The 16,928-nt window shown below is 32.9% G+C and overlaps 2 protein-coding genes and 1 long non-coding RNA gene across 3 annotated transcripts; 2 read left to right on the top strand and 1 right to left on the bottom strand.

The window, feature by feature from the left end:
- Positions 1-425: 425 nt before the first annotated feature.
- On the bottom strand, positions 426-2,494 carry LOC105794308 (uncharacterized). Its single transcript, XR_001133854.2, has 3 exons — positions 2,349-2,494; positions 870-976; positions 426-771 (listed from the first exon to the last, which is right to left on the bottom strand). It is a non-coding gene; the product is annotated as an uncharacterized LOC105794308 (long non-coding RNA).
- Positions 2,495-6,165: 3,671 nt separating this feature from the next.
- Positions 6,166-6,657, top strand: LOC105795879 (uncharacterized). The gene has a single exon (XM_012625534.1). It carries the CDS (start codon positions 6,166-6,168, stop codon positions 6,655-6,657), a length of 492 nt encoding a protein of 163 aa, XP_012480988.1.
- A 5,593-nt stretch (positions 6,658-12,250) lies between these two features.
- Positions 12,251-16,223, top strand: LOC105794305 (hypothetical protein). Its single transcript, XM_012623418.2, has 6 exons — positions 12,251-13,504; positions 14,548-14,603; positions 14,697-14,927; positions 15,021-15,312; positions 15,396-15,592; positions 15,709-16,223. Exons 1-6 carry the CDS (start codon positions 12,452-12,454, stop codon positions 15,860-15,862), a joined length of 1,983 nt encoding a protein of 660 aa, XP_012478872.1. The 5' UTR covers positions 12,251-12,451; the 3' UTR covers positions 15,863-16,223.
- The last annotated feature ends 705 nt before the right edge of the window (positions 16,224-16,928 follow it).

Here is a 16,928-nt window from a genome sequence, read left to right on the forward strand (position 1 = left end):
GTGAAACAAATAATTTAATTATTCTACAATAAAAAATAAAATATTAAAAGTAATAACTAACTTGAGAATTATATTTGACATCCAAACATAGTATTCATATATTAACAAAAAGTTATATGATTTCATTAGTTTATATGTCATAAACCATATGTTATTAAGCATATGTCATAATTTATTAAGCATTTGTTACAACAGGCAGTTGATCTTGAGACGTTATCTTGAACCTATCATAGGCTTGAATTTGATCCTGAATTTAGTGATAGATATAATAATAGCCCTAAAGAGTTAGTTAAAGAGGAAATTTTTAGCTTGCTTAGAGTTTCCTCTCTTGTTCATATATTGTTTCATTAGACAAATTATTAGAAGTTCAAAACCTGAGAAGGTTGAATGCTATGATGTTTGGAAGAGGTACAGATGCTCTAAAATTATTAAATATTTGGGTCCAATCATCTATTACGACATCATTAGCCTTTGTTCATTACACAACAGTTTCATTCACCTCCAAAGAATGAATGTTTCAGCAAAGTTGCCATCATGACTACATAGAACAATAAAGAAACATACAAACAAAATTGTGAGAACTTGGTACTACTGTGTCTCAAAATTTCACATCAGTTGTCCATGTACCTTTCACACTAGGGTGTTTGGTTACATGCCTTGTCTTCAATTTCACCACCTTTCTTCCCAATGCGTTTCTTAGCCTGGTTGCATAAAGAAGGATATCTTCAGGAGTCATATTCTTCACGCATACCACCCGCTCGTTTTTGTTCTCTAAGAAATTGGCAAGATACATGTTTTGAGACATGGTTTAAAACATCGCATACGTGAATGCGTCATGTCTGAAACTCATCCAAGAAAGAGTAACTTACTGTAAAAGCCTTTCAAATGTGGATGCTGCCTATGAATGAGTTCAGTAACCACATCCAGCTGAGGGTTTCTCTCTTTAAAAGTTGGTAACTCTGACTCCATAAATGCCCTGGCATAACCATGTCAAAATTACCATGAGTTTGAAGAATTCAGAATCCATTTAAAGGAGAGAATTCATATTTGTACATGCTTCTTGTTATTATTAATTATAATAGAGTTGAACTTGAGACTACCATGGTATATGAGTCAAAAACGAAATGTTAACAAAGTATAGCCTTTTCATTTACCTTACTTGAAAGGCATCCCAATATTGTATCATTAAGTCATTAGAAAACTTATTCGTATGATAATGACTAGCAAAAGCAGTCCGCTAGATTTTACCATCCCCACAGCAAATTTCTTTTCAAGAATTTTTCACGTTAATTCCCTCTCAAGAATAGCCTCAATCACATGACAAAAGAAAAGGGAGGGAAATATGCTTCTCTGTTTCTATTTTGGTCCCCAAATACTTGGGTGGATAAGTAATGACCATGTTCAATTTTTCACTACTCTTTCACCAGGTCGTGGTAATTATCAGTGCATACACATGCAGAGATGACTTGAGTACCCTAATGTAACCCAAAGTGCTAAACATTCAAATATACTTGTACAAATATTAAAGAAAGCAGTCTATCTCAAGATGAACTCTAATATCATCCAAGATATCCTGCTTAATCTATGATATCCCACTACTTTGGTGATCATAAATTTAATCTCCTACAGCTAGATTCAGATCATCCATAATTTCAACTATCAAACCATCACATTATGCGCAGATGAAAGTGACACAGCTTAATACTAGCTTGAGAAGCTGATTCATTCATTCTTTGCAAATTACTCAGAAGTGGTTCAATAGTTTAGTTTATATATAGATATGAGTCTCCACAGCATAAACAAGAATAATACCTCAAGTTGAAATGCAAATCTTAAGTAACTGTTTTATTTAGACAAGATAATATTATTACCATACTGTCACTCAAGGGCAAAACAACATTTGAGAAAATATATCATTGGTAAGCAATGGCGTTTTCTCCATCACATATATCAATATGATGATGGTACAAAACCAAGAATAGATTGGCCTAAACAAATAATTAATTAACTGCAGTTGGATCATTGTAGTAAACCGCATCAACATGTTGGCAGAAACAGCATGCTATTAAATTAAAACCAAGGAACCAGATATCTATTGGTTATGCTACTCCACTCTCTCTCCACCACTCAGCTATAACAATAAAAGAACTATCTGCTACACTATTTTTTCCACGAATAATATGTATTATATCAAAATTCCAATTTTCATAATTTTTTGCTACCTTTATTTCCTCACATGCACTGCACGTCTCACCCATAAGATTGGTAAGGAACATTACACATATGAACAGGAACGCACACAAACACGCACAAAAGAAAGAAACATTAAGAATAGACAGATAGCTTACCATTCTTCGATCAATCATAGAGCATCCATCAGCACAGATCATAATTATCTGACTCCAAGATTGAGCAAGTTGAGCTCACATTTCTAAGTCCAGTCTCTTTAGCCCTATCCATTTCTTTCTCTTCAATCAACAAAAACCAATTTCAGAGGAAGCAATCTACAGTTCAAAAAACAAACAAAGGATTAGAACCCAACATTTTTGGACAAAAACAAAACATAAACCCCTTGAGAATATCAAAGATACATGCTTAATATAGAAACTCAAAATCTGAAATGTATTTATAGAGCTGATGAAACAAAAATCCCATTCAACAAAAGAGTGAAAATAAAATACAAAGAAAATACAGTTGCCGAAACATTTCAATAATCTCTTGCCGAAACAGTTGCCGAAGATACAAAGAAAATACAAAAAAAATATAGATAGAGCATATAACCTTTAATCACTTGTCGAAAATAGTCACCGATAAAGTGAAGAAGCACTTGCCGAAACAGTGAATCGGGAGCGGGTGGAGCCTTGGGTGACTTTGCTGGCAGCTTCTGTTTGCTCTTGTTTTTGGGGCTTTTGGGTAGGGAGGGTAAAAAATGGAATGGAATAGCCAAATGGTGGTCTGGGATAGGGGTGTTCATTCGGTTAACCGACCGGTTAACCGACCCGAAATTACTATAACCGAATTAACTGACCTTCCAAAAATTTTAACCGTTAACCGAACCGATTTTTTTTAAAAAAAATTTAACCGAACCGAAATTTTTTCGGTTAATAAGGTCGGTTAACCGAATTAACCGAAAATTATGTATTTTTTATTTTTGGTTAAAAATTACCCGAATTACCCGAATTACCCGAATTACCCGAATTAACCGAATTACCCGAATTAACCGAATTAACCGAATTACCGAAAAATACCCGAATTACCCGAATTTTTTTATTTTTTATTTTTAAAATTTAAAAAATTTATAAATTATTAAAGTAAATTGGGTTTTAGACTTTAGTAAATTGGGTTGTCTTTTAGTTTTAGTTTTATTGGATTGGGTAATTGGGTAAACTTTAGTTTTAGTTTTATTGGGTTGGGTAATTGAGTTTGGGTTGGGTTGGATAATTTTATTTATTAATTTTTTGGTTAACCGACCGGTTTCGAACCGAATTAACCGTTAACCAAAAATCATAAAAAATTAATCGACCCCGATCGAAAAAATTCGGTTAACCGACCGATTAACCGAATTCGGTCGGTTAACCGAATTTTTTCGGTTTTACCCGAATTATGCACACCCCTAGTCTGGGAAGGGAATAGAAATCCTCCAGAAATCAGCTAATTTTTGGCATACACCCGTAATGGAATAAGCCCGTAATAGGGCATTCCATTGAACCAAACGGATGATTAGGTGGACCCATAGAATAGGGCTGTAATGGCGTAGCCATTATACCCAATCAAATATGTTGTAGGCATTTAATTGATTTATTTTAGTCTAAAAAAAACTTTCCCGACATTAAAAGCTAAAAAATATTTTTTTGAGCCCCTTTCAACCTGAACCTTAGACTGTTGCACTCTCAAATAACCTCTAGAATCGGGCATATTCCCAAGTATGCAAACTAGAGCTACTAAAGAGGTACTTATTTGTGGCACCTGTGCTCATATTTTATCATTTTCAAATGCATCCTCCAACCAAATTTAGCCAAAAGCAACAAATTCCAATCACGCATGAGTTTAAAACCAAAGCCTCCAGCATGCTTTATTTCCTCGGAAGAACCTTCGACATAATTTATCAATATGGTCACATACTATATGGAAAATTTTTGTCGTTTGCATAGTATAAATTGCTCTAGGGTGAGTTTGGATGGGCGATGTGTTTACCTGCCGTTAGTGTAAAAAAAGCAGTGGCGGTGAGATTAGATACTGTAGTGATACTGTAGCGTGAGACAAAAAGTAAACTAAACGCACCGCACCGCACCCAATCGCCCATCCAAATGCACCCCTAGTCACAACTATTGTCATATACGGTCTTTGCTATTTAATAGTATATAAAATCATTTAAAAAATAAAATTTTTATATTTAAAAATCCTAAAATAAATTTACAAACTTTTTAATTTTTTCCCAAAAATGTTAAAAATAAAAGTACAAATAAAAATTTTAAGAAAATCATTTAAAATTTTAATAAAATTATAAAAATATAAAAAGTTCCAAAATTCAAAAAAAAGTGTGTTATTTACTTTTTCAATGGTAAAATGTCTATCTAAAATTTTAAAAATTTCATTTAAAAATTCAATAAAATTATAAAACTCCAAAAATTTAAAAAAATTGTTATTTTTTCTTGAATGGTAAAATATCTATCTAAATTTTAAGAAATTCATTTAAAAATTCAATAAAGTCATAAAAATATAAAACTCCAAAAGTTTTAAAAAAAACGTGTTATTTGTTTCTTGAATAGTAAAATGTCTATCTAAAATTTTAAGAAACTTATTTAAAATTCAATAAAACTATAAATATATAAAAAGTTTCAAAAACTCAATAAAAATGTGTTATTTGCTTCTTGAAGGGTAAATTGTCTATCTAAAATTTTAAGAAATTCATTTAAAAGTTCAATAAAATTATAAAAGCTCCAAATGTTCAAAAATGTGTTTGTTCTTCTTGAATGGTGAAATGTCTATCTAAAGTTTGAATGGACTTTATTATTAATAAAGAAGTAAATAACATTTTCTTTTTAAAATTTGAAACTACTTAATTTTTATAGTTTTTTATAATTTCTTAATGATTTCTGTAAATAAATATATAATTTAAACTTTTTTAATATTTTTGTTGAAAATATAAAAAATTTAAATTTTTTATTTTATGTATTAAAGAGTAAGGATTAAATTGGCAAAAATTCTAAATGTTAAAGGCTACAAAATTATTTTTACCTATTTCATAATTGTATGAATGGATCAAAATTTTTAAATAAAAAACAGATTAAAATTCAATTCTTTAATATAAATAACTATCATCTTGACTCGGTTAAGTGCCATCAAAGATGTCCCAAGTCCAAGTTAAACTTATCTGTAGAATTGAGATTGATTCAATTCAGTGTGAATGGTTACTTGTTTATAAAAATAAACTAAAAACAATTAAAATTTAATATAAACGAAAATTTAATATATTTTAAACCCCGTTTAAATAAGAAACTGAAGATGAGGCAGCCCATTCCTACCCACGAAGAGGTCTCTAAATGCAATCCCACGTTTTCACTTGTGATATATTAATTTCTTTATTAATGTGACGTGCGGGAAGGCATGAAGAGAGACGGATTCGCCAACGCCCATAATGCTAACGTCATATACATATTCTCATCGAAAACAAAAAATCATATACATCCGCAAAACTATGTCAACAAGGAATAAGTCGAACTATAATTGAGTTAAATAATAATATTTGATGATAATATTGAGAATTCCCCTAAAAAAATTGATAAGATTGAGAATTTAAGGTTGTTATGATACTTGCTATTACCGGCCCAAAACTCGAATGGGTTTGGGTTAGTTGCCAACGAGCTCGCACGCTGAGTTCACAGATTGAACTCGTATAATAATAGTGTTCGCAAGAGGAGTACCTAATTCTCCTGCGAACTCACACGTGGGATCGCGCATGGGACCACATAAACAAGTGTTAAATCTAGAGCAGGATACGTGTTGATATGCATGAAACCTACCCAGTATGTCATATCAATGAATAATACATATATCATATAAATAGGGAAGTTTCACCATCTAAAAGAGACAGAGAAAAATACTCAACAAATTGGTGTAGTAGCAACTATAAGTTTACCGGCTGACTTTAAAGTCCTAAAAGAAATGTTTGAAAGTAGGAGGGACCCTCGAGCACATCTCATGCAATACAATGATTATATGAATATGTTGGGAGCTCTTGCTGCTGCGAAGTGTAAGGCCTTCTCAACGAACCTTAAGGGAAGTGCAAAAGACTCGTATTTATCTCTACCGCAGGGTTCCATTCAAAGCTTTTCACAATTAGGTCAAATGTTCTTGGGGAGGTTTCTAGTGTATAGGACAATAATGAGTACTCCTATGGGTTTAATGTTTGTCAAGCAAAGAGAAGGAGAGAGTTTGCAGGATTACATCAAGCGTTTTCATGTAGCGACATTAAATACAAAAAATCTGAAAGACCAATGGGCTATTGATGCTTTTATTGTGGGAGTCTTGAATGAGTATGTACAGTACTCGTTCACTGGTAACAGGCCACAAAGTTTGGCAGATTTATATAAGAGGGCTCACAAATTTACTAAAGTAAAAGAGATTAAGAAGCAGTACTTTCCAAAGGGATTATAGGCATTTGAGGAATAGAGAGAGCTCGTGGTTATCAGGGTTCGTCTTCTCAGGCTCTATGTGTACAAGGTGGAGGATAGTAGAAGGGATAGTCAAGAATGAGTCATCTAAGACGTCTCAATGGTCTCAACCTAAGCACACAAAAAGGTATCCTCCTTATGGTAAATTTGAGACATATACTCCCTTAATTGCTACACGTGCATATATCCTTAGTTAGGTAAAGAGTCTGGGCATTTTGCTAAGTCCTCCACCTATGAGACATAATACAAGAAGGTTGAACTCGAGGGATAGGTGTGCTTTTCATGAAAATAGGGGGCATAAAACTGAGGATTTTTCTTCTTTGAATGATGCCATTGAAGAAGCAGACAAAAATGAAAAGCTGAAGGATTTTGTAGCTCAGCATAATAGTCTGCCAAGGAAGAGTTTGAGGATCGAAGCAAAAGGTAAGAAGAAGGTGAGAGGAATTATTCATGTGATAATTGGGATAGATGAGGATTAGGCAACCTCTAATACTAAGAGGAAGGATCATCTTAGAAGTGTTATGTCAGTTAACTTGCCAAAGAGGTTGCGTCAACAGGAAGAATGAAAGGTGTAATTTGGTAACAAAGATGAAGAGCTAGTTTGCGATGAGGAGGGAAACGATCTAATGGTTGTGTTAGCAACTATTACAAGTTTCGAAGTAAAAAGAATATTAGTGGATAATGGCAATGCTGTGGAAGTGTTAACCTGAGAGGCTTACTAGAAAAAGGGTTCTATTACTTTACCCGTGACCTTGGGGGATGGTGAGCATACCACGACGAAGTATGTTCAGTTTTTTGTGGTTGATCATCCCATGGCATATAATGTCATTTCTAGACATCCCATAATGAAGATGGCTAAGATGATGTTTGCAACTTTCTACATGAAGATTGATTTTCCTATAAGAATAGGGGTAGGATTCATGCAATCTGATCAGCAAATGGCCAGGCAGTGTCATATGTTGTCGGTCAAGCAAACACATGAGCACATGCAACAAGGATAGAGCTTGCAACAAGTGAGACAGAGAACAATACCTATATCATATAAATAGGGAAGCCTCACATGTGGGATCGCGCATTGGACCACATAAATACGTGTTAAGTCTAGAGCAGGATACGTGCTGAATTGCATGGAACCTACTTAGTATGTCATATCAGTGAACAATACCTATATCATATAAATAAGGAAGCCTCACCATCTAAAAGAGAGAGAAAAATACTCAACAATGGTGTGTTTGATAAATTAAAAATTTAAATATTGAAAAATTAAGTATTGGATTTTTATTGCTAAATTTTATAAGTGTTGAATTTATATTAGAAAATTGTTTGATAAATTAGTAAATATAAGTATTGATTATAATTATTTTGTTTGATAAAAGTAAATATTGATTTTAAAATAATTTTTATTTTTAATTTTAATCTTTTTAATATAATATTCGTATGATTGTGGATAGTTTTGGATGAAAGGTAAATATACTAATTTTAATATTTAATTTTTTATAAAAGGACAATTTAATTCAATTTTAATGAAATAAAATAAACTTAATATATTTTACATTAATTGATAAGTAGCTCCTACCTACTTATCTTATTCAACACTTTTTGTTGAAAATTTTATATTAAGTAAAAATTAAAATTATTATCAAACACATTTAAAATATTAATTGTTAAAAATTTTCATTTTCAATTAAATAAAAAATCAATGGTTTATCAAACAAACTACTAGTTTATTTTAATATTATAAGTTTGGATTCCATTTTATGTAAATTATGTGAGTTTTTTTTCTTGATTTTACTTTGAGGTTGGTTGGTTGGTTGGTTGGTTTGGATCCTATAATAAATTATTATTGAGTGTGACTCAATTTTATTTAAATTTGAGAAATAATCTTTCAATTAAACTCTATTTATTTGTTTCAATCAAACTCGATTAGTCTAGATTATTTTATTATTATTTGACCTATGAATTTAGCCTATAAATAGGCTCTTTTATAACCTTAGAAAATACATCCATTTGAGATTAGAACTCATAACACTTTTGGAGAATTTTGTATTTACATTTTGAGGGTTCTTTATTTTTTGGGTTTCGGGATTTAGTTTTTATTTCCATCTTTATACTCTTCATTCTTTTACCATTATAGTATAATTATTTTTGTCTGTGGTTTTTTATCCTGTTTGGAGGGGTTTTTCTATGTTAAATTTGTGTGTTCAGTTTCTCAATTTCTTCCGCTATTTTTACTTGTTTGTTGCTTAATCGGGTCGATCCCCAACAATTGGTATCAGAGCTAGTTCAACTTTCGTAGATCAACCCATTCAGAGATGGAAACAATAATGTTTGACATTGAGAAGTTCGATGGTGTCACAAATTTCAATCTGTGGCAAGTTCAGATGATGGAAATTTTAGTTCAAACCGGCCTGAAAAATGTCTTTACTGGGAAAAAGCCCAAGAATCTAAATCAGTCAGAATGGGAAGAGTTTGATGAAAAGGCCGTGTCTGCAATCCAGTTGTGCCTCGCGAATAGGGTATTGCAAGAAATATTGATGGAGAAGACATCATCTACCTTGTGGAAAAAGTTAGAAACTCTTTATACGACTAAGTCTCTAGCTAACCGTTTAGTATTGAAACAATGTTTATTTACGTTTCGCATGAACAAATGTGAGTTTCTTAGAGATCACATCAGTCAATTCATTACCCTTTTAAATGATTTAAATAACATTGAGGTTCAGATTATCAGGCTATGCTATTATTGTGTTTTTTACCCCCTTCATACAAGTCTTTCAGGGGGATCCTAATTTATGGTAGAGACAAACTCTTGTTCGAGGATGTGAAGGGTCATTTGTTGAGTAAAGACAAACTCGACAATAATTTTGGTTCGAATAACAAGACAAATAGGCAAGCTTCCGTTTTGGTAGTATCAAAGAAGCGAGACAAACAGTATCGATATTGTAAGAATCTCATTTCCTTGAGTATTTTAGACTTAAAAGATTATAGGATCAACATCGAGTCGAGTCGCATTAAGGTGTCTCGTGGGACTCTCATTTTGTTAAAAGGTAAAAGAATCAGCAGTCTTTAAGTTTTGGAAGGTTCTACAATGACCGATGAAATCGGATGTCCCTCGTCCGTTATGGAGTCGAAGTCAACTCGTTTGGAGCGAAGGCAACTTGGTCATAGGAAGGAAAAATGTATGGTTGTTTCGTTGAAGAGAGGTTCTCTTTCGGAGGCAGGTTTTGAAAAGTTAGGGCACTGTGTTCATGAAAATCAGACTCAGGTTAGTTTTGATTTGGCAATGTACAAGTCGAAGGCTAGAAGCCTTCCAGTTCCTAAGCCAAAATTCGACTCAGTTAATTCTTTACATAGTTCAAGATAGGCCTGTGACGGGCTTTAACAAAGACGGCGTTGTGGAAATATGAGTCAAGGTGGAGATTTGTTGAGTATGACTCCTATTTTAGTTAAATTTGAGAAATAATCTTCTAGTTAAACTCTGTTATTTGTTTCAATCAAACTCTGATTAGTCTAGATTATTTTATATTATTCGACCTATGAGTTTAGCCTATAAATAGACTCTTTTACAACCTTAGAAAATACATCCATTAAAGATTAGAACTCATAACACTTTTGGAGAATTTTGTGTTTACGTTTTGAGGGTTCTTTATTTTTTGGGTTTCGGGGTTTAGTTTTTATCTCCATCTTTATACTCTTCATTCTTTTGCCATTATAGTAAAATTATCTTTGTCCGTGGTTTTTTATTCTCTTTGGAGGGGTTTTTCCACGTTAAATTTGTATGCTCAATTTCTAATTTTTACTTGTTCGTTGCTTAATCGGGTCGATCCCCAATTATTTTAGTCTAAATTCAAAATTATTTTTTTCAATTAAATTATATATTATAACAATTAATTTTTATTATAATTATTTAAATAAATTATTTGTAATTGGGTAAACTATTTTTATCATAGTGTTTATATCAGTTCAGAATAAAATTATAATATACTAGAAATTCTATTACACATATGCGTGGAGAAACTATGTATTTAGAATGCAAATTTGTGTTTAAAAATAACATACAACAAATAAAGAAATATATGGTTTGAACTAATTAATCACAATAGCCGATTGAGTCTTAGCTTAATTGACATCAGCATTGTTGCCAGTCTAGGAGGACGTAGGTTCAAGTATGCTAAAGCGCATTATTCTCCTATTTAAGGATTGAGGAAGGACTATGGGTAGTTCTAGGCATTGTATCAAAAAGAGCAGATACGATAAAAACTTATACATTCAAATATGTATATATTTCATGTGTTATTATGATTAATTAGTTTCAAACCATATTTATTCTAAATCTGTGGTTTCCATGTACATACGCATGTAATAGGATTTTTAGTATAACTTATTTTAACTACGTAAGGGTATTTTTGTAATTTTTGACTAAGTTGATGACTAGGTTGAGGTGACACTAATTTAGCGAGGACTTAAATAATAGTATAAATACATAAATTTAGTAGGAGAAAATATTTTACGTTAAAAATTAATTAATTTAAAATTTAATTTATTTATCATTGATTGTAGTGGTAAAAAATTCGTTTATAAATTTATTAAACATGATTTAATACTTAGACAGACCAATTTTAATTTTTATTTAAAAACTATATAAAAATAAAGAAAGATAAAAGATAATAATAAATATTTAAGAAAAGAATATATTAAATATTTTCCAATCGAATTGATATCGAATTATCCTGTAAGATTAGTGGAGTAAGAAGTTTTTTTTAATAATTAAAAATATATATAGTTTGTTTAAAAAAAAAATTGTAATACGTGTTGGACGGCTTCAATTTGGTCCGATTCAAGCAAATGCCACTTGGAGGGAAGCTTGATGAACAATGCCCCCAATGGCAATTCGGTTATTCTCCAAAAGCCGAAACCATATCTAAAGCAAATTGACTTCTTTTGTAAGCCCCCTTTGACTAAGCCCAAACTAATATCTTTCCCCCTTAAACTACGCTTAATTTGGGACCCAAGTTTAGCCACTCAATATCAAAGTGTCAACTCAATCTCATGCCAAATCCCACTATTCTTCTTATTGCTTGGTTTAACTTCACATCCTCAAACTATGGATTATATTTTAATTCATTACTAAATTTTAAAATAGTCTTTAAAGTATCGACAATTATATTAATTAAGTTTGTTCATTAATTTCACATGGAATACGTTTAAAATGCATGAATCATATTATAAATATATGTATACGTATCACATGAGTTAGTTTAGATCTAATATGTTAATGAAAATAATCATTCAATTGACATTTTTATTATTTTTAATATGTCATAGAATAGGGATACACATATTTATAATTTGATCCAGGTCTTAATATTTAAAGCTTAAATTCGCAACTAGTTGGCAAAAAGGTACCATCGATGCTTTAATGAATTAATTATGGATGAATTTAAAACTTAGAAAATAAGTGGAGGATGTTTGTCGGAATTAACCTTATTTTTTGTTTTCTTTTTTGGTAAGTAATATTCATCAATCAAATATTTATGAATCAAATAAAAAAGGAAGGCTCTGTCTTCACGTCTTTTGACCTCTTCCTGAGAGCCCACCCCGCTCCTGTTTTATATCCTTCCATTTTGATTTTCATTTCTCTCTATATTTCCTCTCCATTCAATCACTCCGTTTTCATCGCTCTGGTTTTCGTTTTCTCGTTACCTCTTTTTCTTTATTCTTTATTCTTGTTTCTTTTAGTTTCCTTTTTCTCCCTTTCTGAAATAATTAATAAAAAAGAAATGAACCCCGAGCCACCCAAAGACGTCGTCGTCGATGATAAGAAAATTAATATTTCCAATGGCGACGTTAACGGAACCGTCGTCAAGCTGGATGATCAACTCGGAGCTGGATTCTCTGATGTGGAAATGAAGAAAATCATTAGTGAAAAGAAGGAAGATTGTAGTTTGAATTCTGTTGAAGTGAATAAAATCGGAGAGTCCAACGCTAAGGAGGTTAATCATCAAATTCAAAGCAACGGTACTAATTGCTATAATAACTACATGCCAGCCATCAAGGCTCAAGCTCATTTCCCGAAACCCCAGCCACCGCCACAGCCACAGCCCGAATTGGAACGCTCTCAATCCGTATCCCCGGCCGAAAGCATGCCTAGCATAGGGAAGTACATAAAAGATCGAAGCACCACTCTCTCAGCGGCAATCATAAAACGCTTATCGTCGCTAACAGAGGACGGCCAGGATTTCGTCGTGAAAAACGATTCGTTAAACTTGGAGGTGACGGAGATCAAAATCCCGGGTGTCAAAGTCATAGTGAAGCTGAAAAGCGAAGACGAAAGGTTTGATTTAAAAGGTCGAATAACGTTTTTTTCGCGGTCGAATTGTCGTGACTGCACCGCCGTTCGGAAATGCTTCAGAGAAAAACGGCTACCGTACGTGGAAATAAACATCGACGTGTTCCCCAAAAGAGCCAAGGAGTTGGTGGAAAGAACGGGGAAATCGGAAGTACCTCAGATATTTTTCAACGAGAAGTTATTGGGTGGGTTAGTGACGTTGAATTCGTTGAGAAATAGTGGGGAGTTGGATAAGAGAATGAGGGAATTGTTGAGCCAGAAATGCCCTGACGGAGCTCCTAAAGTACCGGTGTATGGATTCGATGATGATGAAGATGAAGAAGAAGAAGAAGAAAAAGATGAGTTGCTGGGGATTGTGAAGCTTCTGAGACAGAGTTTGCCGATTCAGGACCGTCTGATTAAGATGAAGATCGTCAAGAATTGCTTCGCCGGTGATGATATGTTGGAAGTCATCATTCACCACCTTGACTGCGGCAGGAAAAAGGTATTTCATTTATTTTTCTTTTTTCAATTTTGGTTGCTTATTAATAATAATACTAGGAATTAATTTAATAAAATCGCTATACTTGGTAATAAATAATGAAAATAAGTAACTTATCCTAAAAATCGTGAAATAAATGGAAGAAAAGGAAAATAAATAAGGAAATGGTGATATTTCTAAAAATAGATGTGAAAGATGAAAAATATTAAAAAAAAAAAAAAACACCCTTCCATTCACAGTGATGAAATATAGCGACCTATAATAATTATTAGCATTTTCTTGACCATTAACAATTCGATTTTAAAAAAATATATATGATGAATAAAAACTAGGGGAAAAAACCAACACGTTACACGACACTAATGATGGATTGCACGAAGCAAGGGATGACAGCACTAACCCACCATCATTCAGGGATGATATTTATTGATTAACCCAACCTATTAAGCACTAATTATGGTAGATTAGCTGCAAACCCTAAGTTGTACTTATAGGCTTATATTGTATATACCAATTCTCTCATAATTGGGCTATTATATATGTCACGCGAGTTTTGTTTTGGGACTATTTGTATGATTACAAATTTTATGGAATGTATTTTCTTAATGATTACATACATATAATCTTATTATTAATGAAACATTTTAATTCTATAAGTCGTCACTTTTTTATTTTATAATTAACCTTTTAAAAGAAAAAAAACATGTGTTATCCTGTACCAAATACTTTTCTCGAAAACATTTGTTTCTTTCAAGAATTTGAAGAAGACAATAAACGGGATTATATTCATTAAAAATATGGTAATTATGATGATGGAAAAAAGGTTGTTTTGACTTGAAGGGTACATTATTTTATTGCTACCATGAATAGAGTCATACCATACCATGATGAATAAAATAAAGTTTACGAAACAAAGAAAGTGAATTCTCAAAAGTTGATTAAAAAATCCGACATGTAAAATGTTTTCTTGTTAACTGACATTAACATCTTTACTGTTGAAATTGCACCAACAGTAAATAATTAAATTACTCTTACGTGTTTTATAGGGAATTGAAACTGGAAGGCAGCTGGCCCAGAAGCATTTTATCAAACATGTTTTCGGGTACAAACATTCTCTCCCGCACTGTTTCCAATTTATTCTAGTCGACCCCTAATCATACTTGTGCTTTTGTATATGATACCATTGTTGGTGCAGGGAAAATGATTTTGAAGAAGGAAGACATTTTTATCGTTTCCTTGAGCATGAGCCCTTCATTACAGCATGCTTCAACTTTCGGATCTCAGTCAACGATGGTGAGCCCAAATCCCCATCTTTTCTAGCCGACAAGCTTGCCAGGTTGATGACCGCCATACTCGAAGCATACGCATCAGATGACAGGCATCATGTTGACTATTACAGGATCGGGAAGAGTGAAGAATTCCGCAGGTTTTTTTTCCTTGTTTCCTCCTCTTTCAATTCATTAACAACTCCAATAGATTAAGCATGTAATCCGGTTTTCTAAGCAATGATTTGATGCAGGTACTTAAATTTGACACGAGATCTGCAAAGGGTGGATCTTCAATTACTAAGTCCAGACGAGAGACTAGCCTTCTTCTTGAACTTATATAATGCCATGGCCATCCATGCTGTAATTACCATTGGACATCCTGAAGGAATACTTGATAGAAGAGCTTTTTTCGGTGATTTCCAATATGTAATTGGGGGCTACCCTTACAGCCTCAGCGTTATACAGAATGGGATCCTTAGAAACAATCGAAAGTCACCTTATTCCTTGGTCAGGCCTTTTGGCAATGGTGACAGGCGCTTAAAGGTAACCCCGGCCCCAACTTCATCAATTGTCTTTGCCCTACAGCCTCGTTTTTAACTGGTTTCTTTTTCTTCTTAAAATGATAGTTTGCTCCAGCTAAAGTTAATCCATTGATCCATTTTGGACTATGCAATGGAACAAGGTCAAGCCCCACCGTTAGGTTTTTCACTGCTCAGGGTGTTGAAGGTGAGCTAAGAGGTGCTGCAAGGGAGTACTTCCAGAATGGAGCCATAGAGATCAATCTAGACAAGAGAACTGTTTCTTTAACTAGGATCATCAAGTGGTAAGTTTTCAGTACATACTAATGCCAATTTATGAGTATGTACTTTGAAACTGAGAGGGAAAAGGATGGCCTTGATGCATGCATTGTTTTTCTTTTTGGGGGTTACCTTGAAACAGGTTTAGTGTAGATTTTGGACAAGAGAAAGATGTGCTGAGGTGGGTGATGAATTACCTGGATACAACCAGGGCGGGGCTTTTGACGCATCTTTTGTCTGATGGAGGCCCTATTCACTTCGTGTATCAAGATTATGATTGGGCTGGTAATTTATGAACCCCCCAAACTTTTTTCAGAAGTATAAAATTTATTTTTGGGATGGAATGAAAATTCATTGAAACAAAACAATAGGACGAAGCTGCAATTATAACGGGCAGGAAGAGTCAGGTTTTTTTGTTTCGTAAATATAGATATTTATAATATCTCAGTTTCAGAGGTTAAATGAGGAACTAGGCTCCAGCCTTTCAGCAAAGGCATTAAAGTTAGGAATTATAGATACAGATTTTATATGAATTCAAACAATGTGTTTGGTAGGTGGGAAAACTTGCTTGTCTTGTCCTTTATTTGTTTTTTAATCCTATTGATGGTATGGTGGTGAAAATGAAACATTTGAAAGTTGGAAATCGTTGAAGTGAAACAGTGACGTGTCAATCATTATTGCCAGCCTATCATGTTTACGGGTATCATAAAGATAATTCATTATTTAAGGTGTCATTAATCCACAAATTTTTTTGGTTAAAATAAATATTCAGCAAAAACTAAGAATAAAAAAGTAATTAAATTTTTGGCTAAACAATTTAATTGGCCGCCTAATTTTTAGGATGCTTAAATTTTGGTTATTTAAAATGAAATCTTTACAATTTCATTATGCTCATTTTAGTCACTTTATATTTCTAACAATAGTTGACTGTACACACCATATCATATTTACACTTCATTTTGGTTACTGTAACTTCTAAGTTCTTTTCATTTTGATAACTCAAAAAAATTATTTTTTAAAATATTGATCGAGATAAAAAGACATTAACGATTAAAATGCAAAAGAGGTAAAAAAACATCACTTTGAAACCTTCCTTCCTTGGATAGTTACTGAAGGAAGAAAGTTTCCAAACTTTAATAGCAAATGGCAGAAAAATAGAATATGTTCCATCGATTTGATCTCTCCACATCTCTGGCAAGGCGATACCACACATCATCCTTGCCTAAGTCCCCTTCCCAGTTTGAATCTTTCCCTATTAGCTTCGTTGATCAAGATAGAAATCTTCAGTGCTTCCATCTTTCCCTTTCTAACACTCATCATTGACAAGCCACTTCGACCTAAATTTAAAGGACTTCCAATTTT

This window comes from Gossypium raimondii, chromosome 3 (assembly GCF_025698545.1).
Source record: "Gossypium raimondii isolate GPD5lz chromosome 3, ASM2569854v1, whole genome shotgun sequence".
In the NCBI taxonomy this organism is placed as follows: domain Eukaryota; kingdom Viridiplantae; phylum Streptophyta; class Magnoliopsida; order Malvales; family Malvaceae; genus Gossypium; species Gossypium raimondii.

What these genes read in the sequence shown, in the direction of transcription:
- LOC105795879 (XM_012625534.1), top strand. Translation starts at nt 6,166, where the DNA reads ATGTTTGAAAGTAGGAGGGACCCTCGAGCACATCTCATGCAATACAAT.
- LOC105794305 (XM_012623418.2), top strand. Translation starts at nt 12,452, where the DNA reads ATGAACCCCGAGCCACCCAAAGACGTCGTCGTCGATGATAAGAAAATT. An exon ending in TTGACTGCGGCAGGAAAAAG is followed by an intron (nt 13,505 to 14,547) that starts GTATTTCATTTA and finishes CGTGTTTTATAG; the next exon opens with GGAATTGAAACTGGAAGGCA. An exon ending in TTTATCAAACATGTTTTCGG is followed by an intron (nt 14,604 to 14,696) that starts GTACAAACATTC and finishes TTGTTGGTGCAG; the next exon opens with GGAAAATGATTTTGAAGAAG.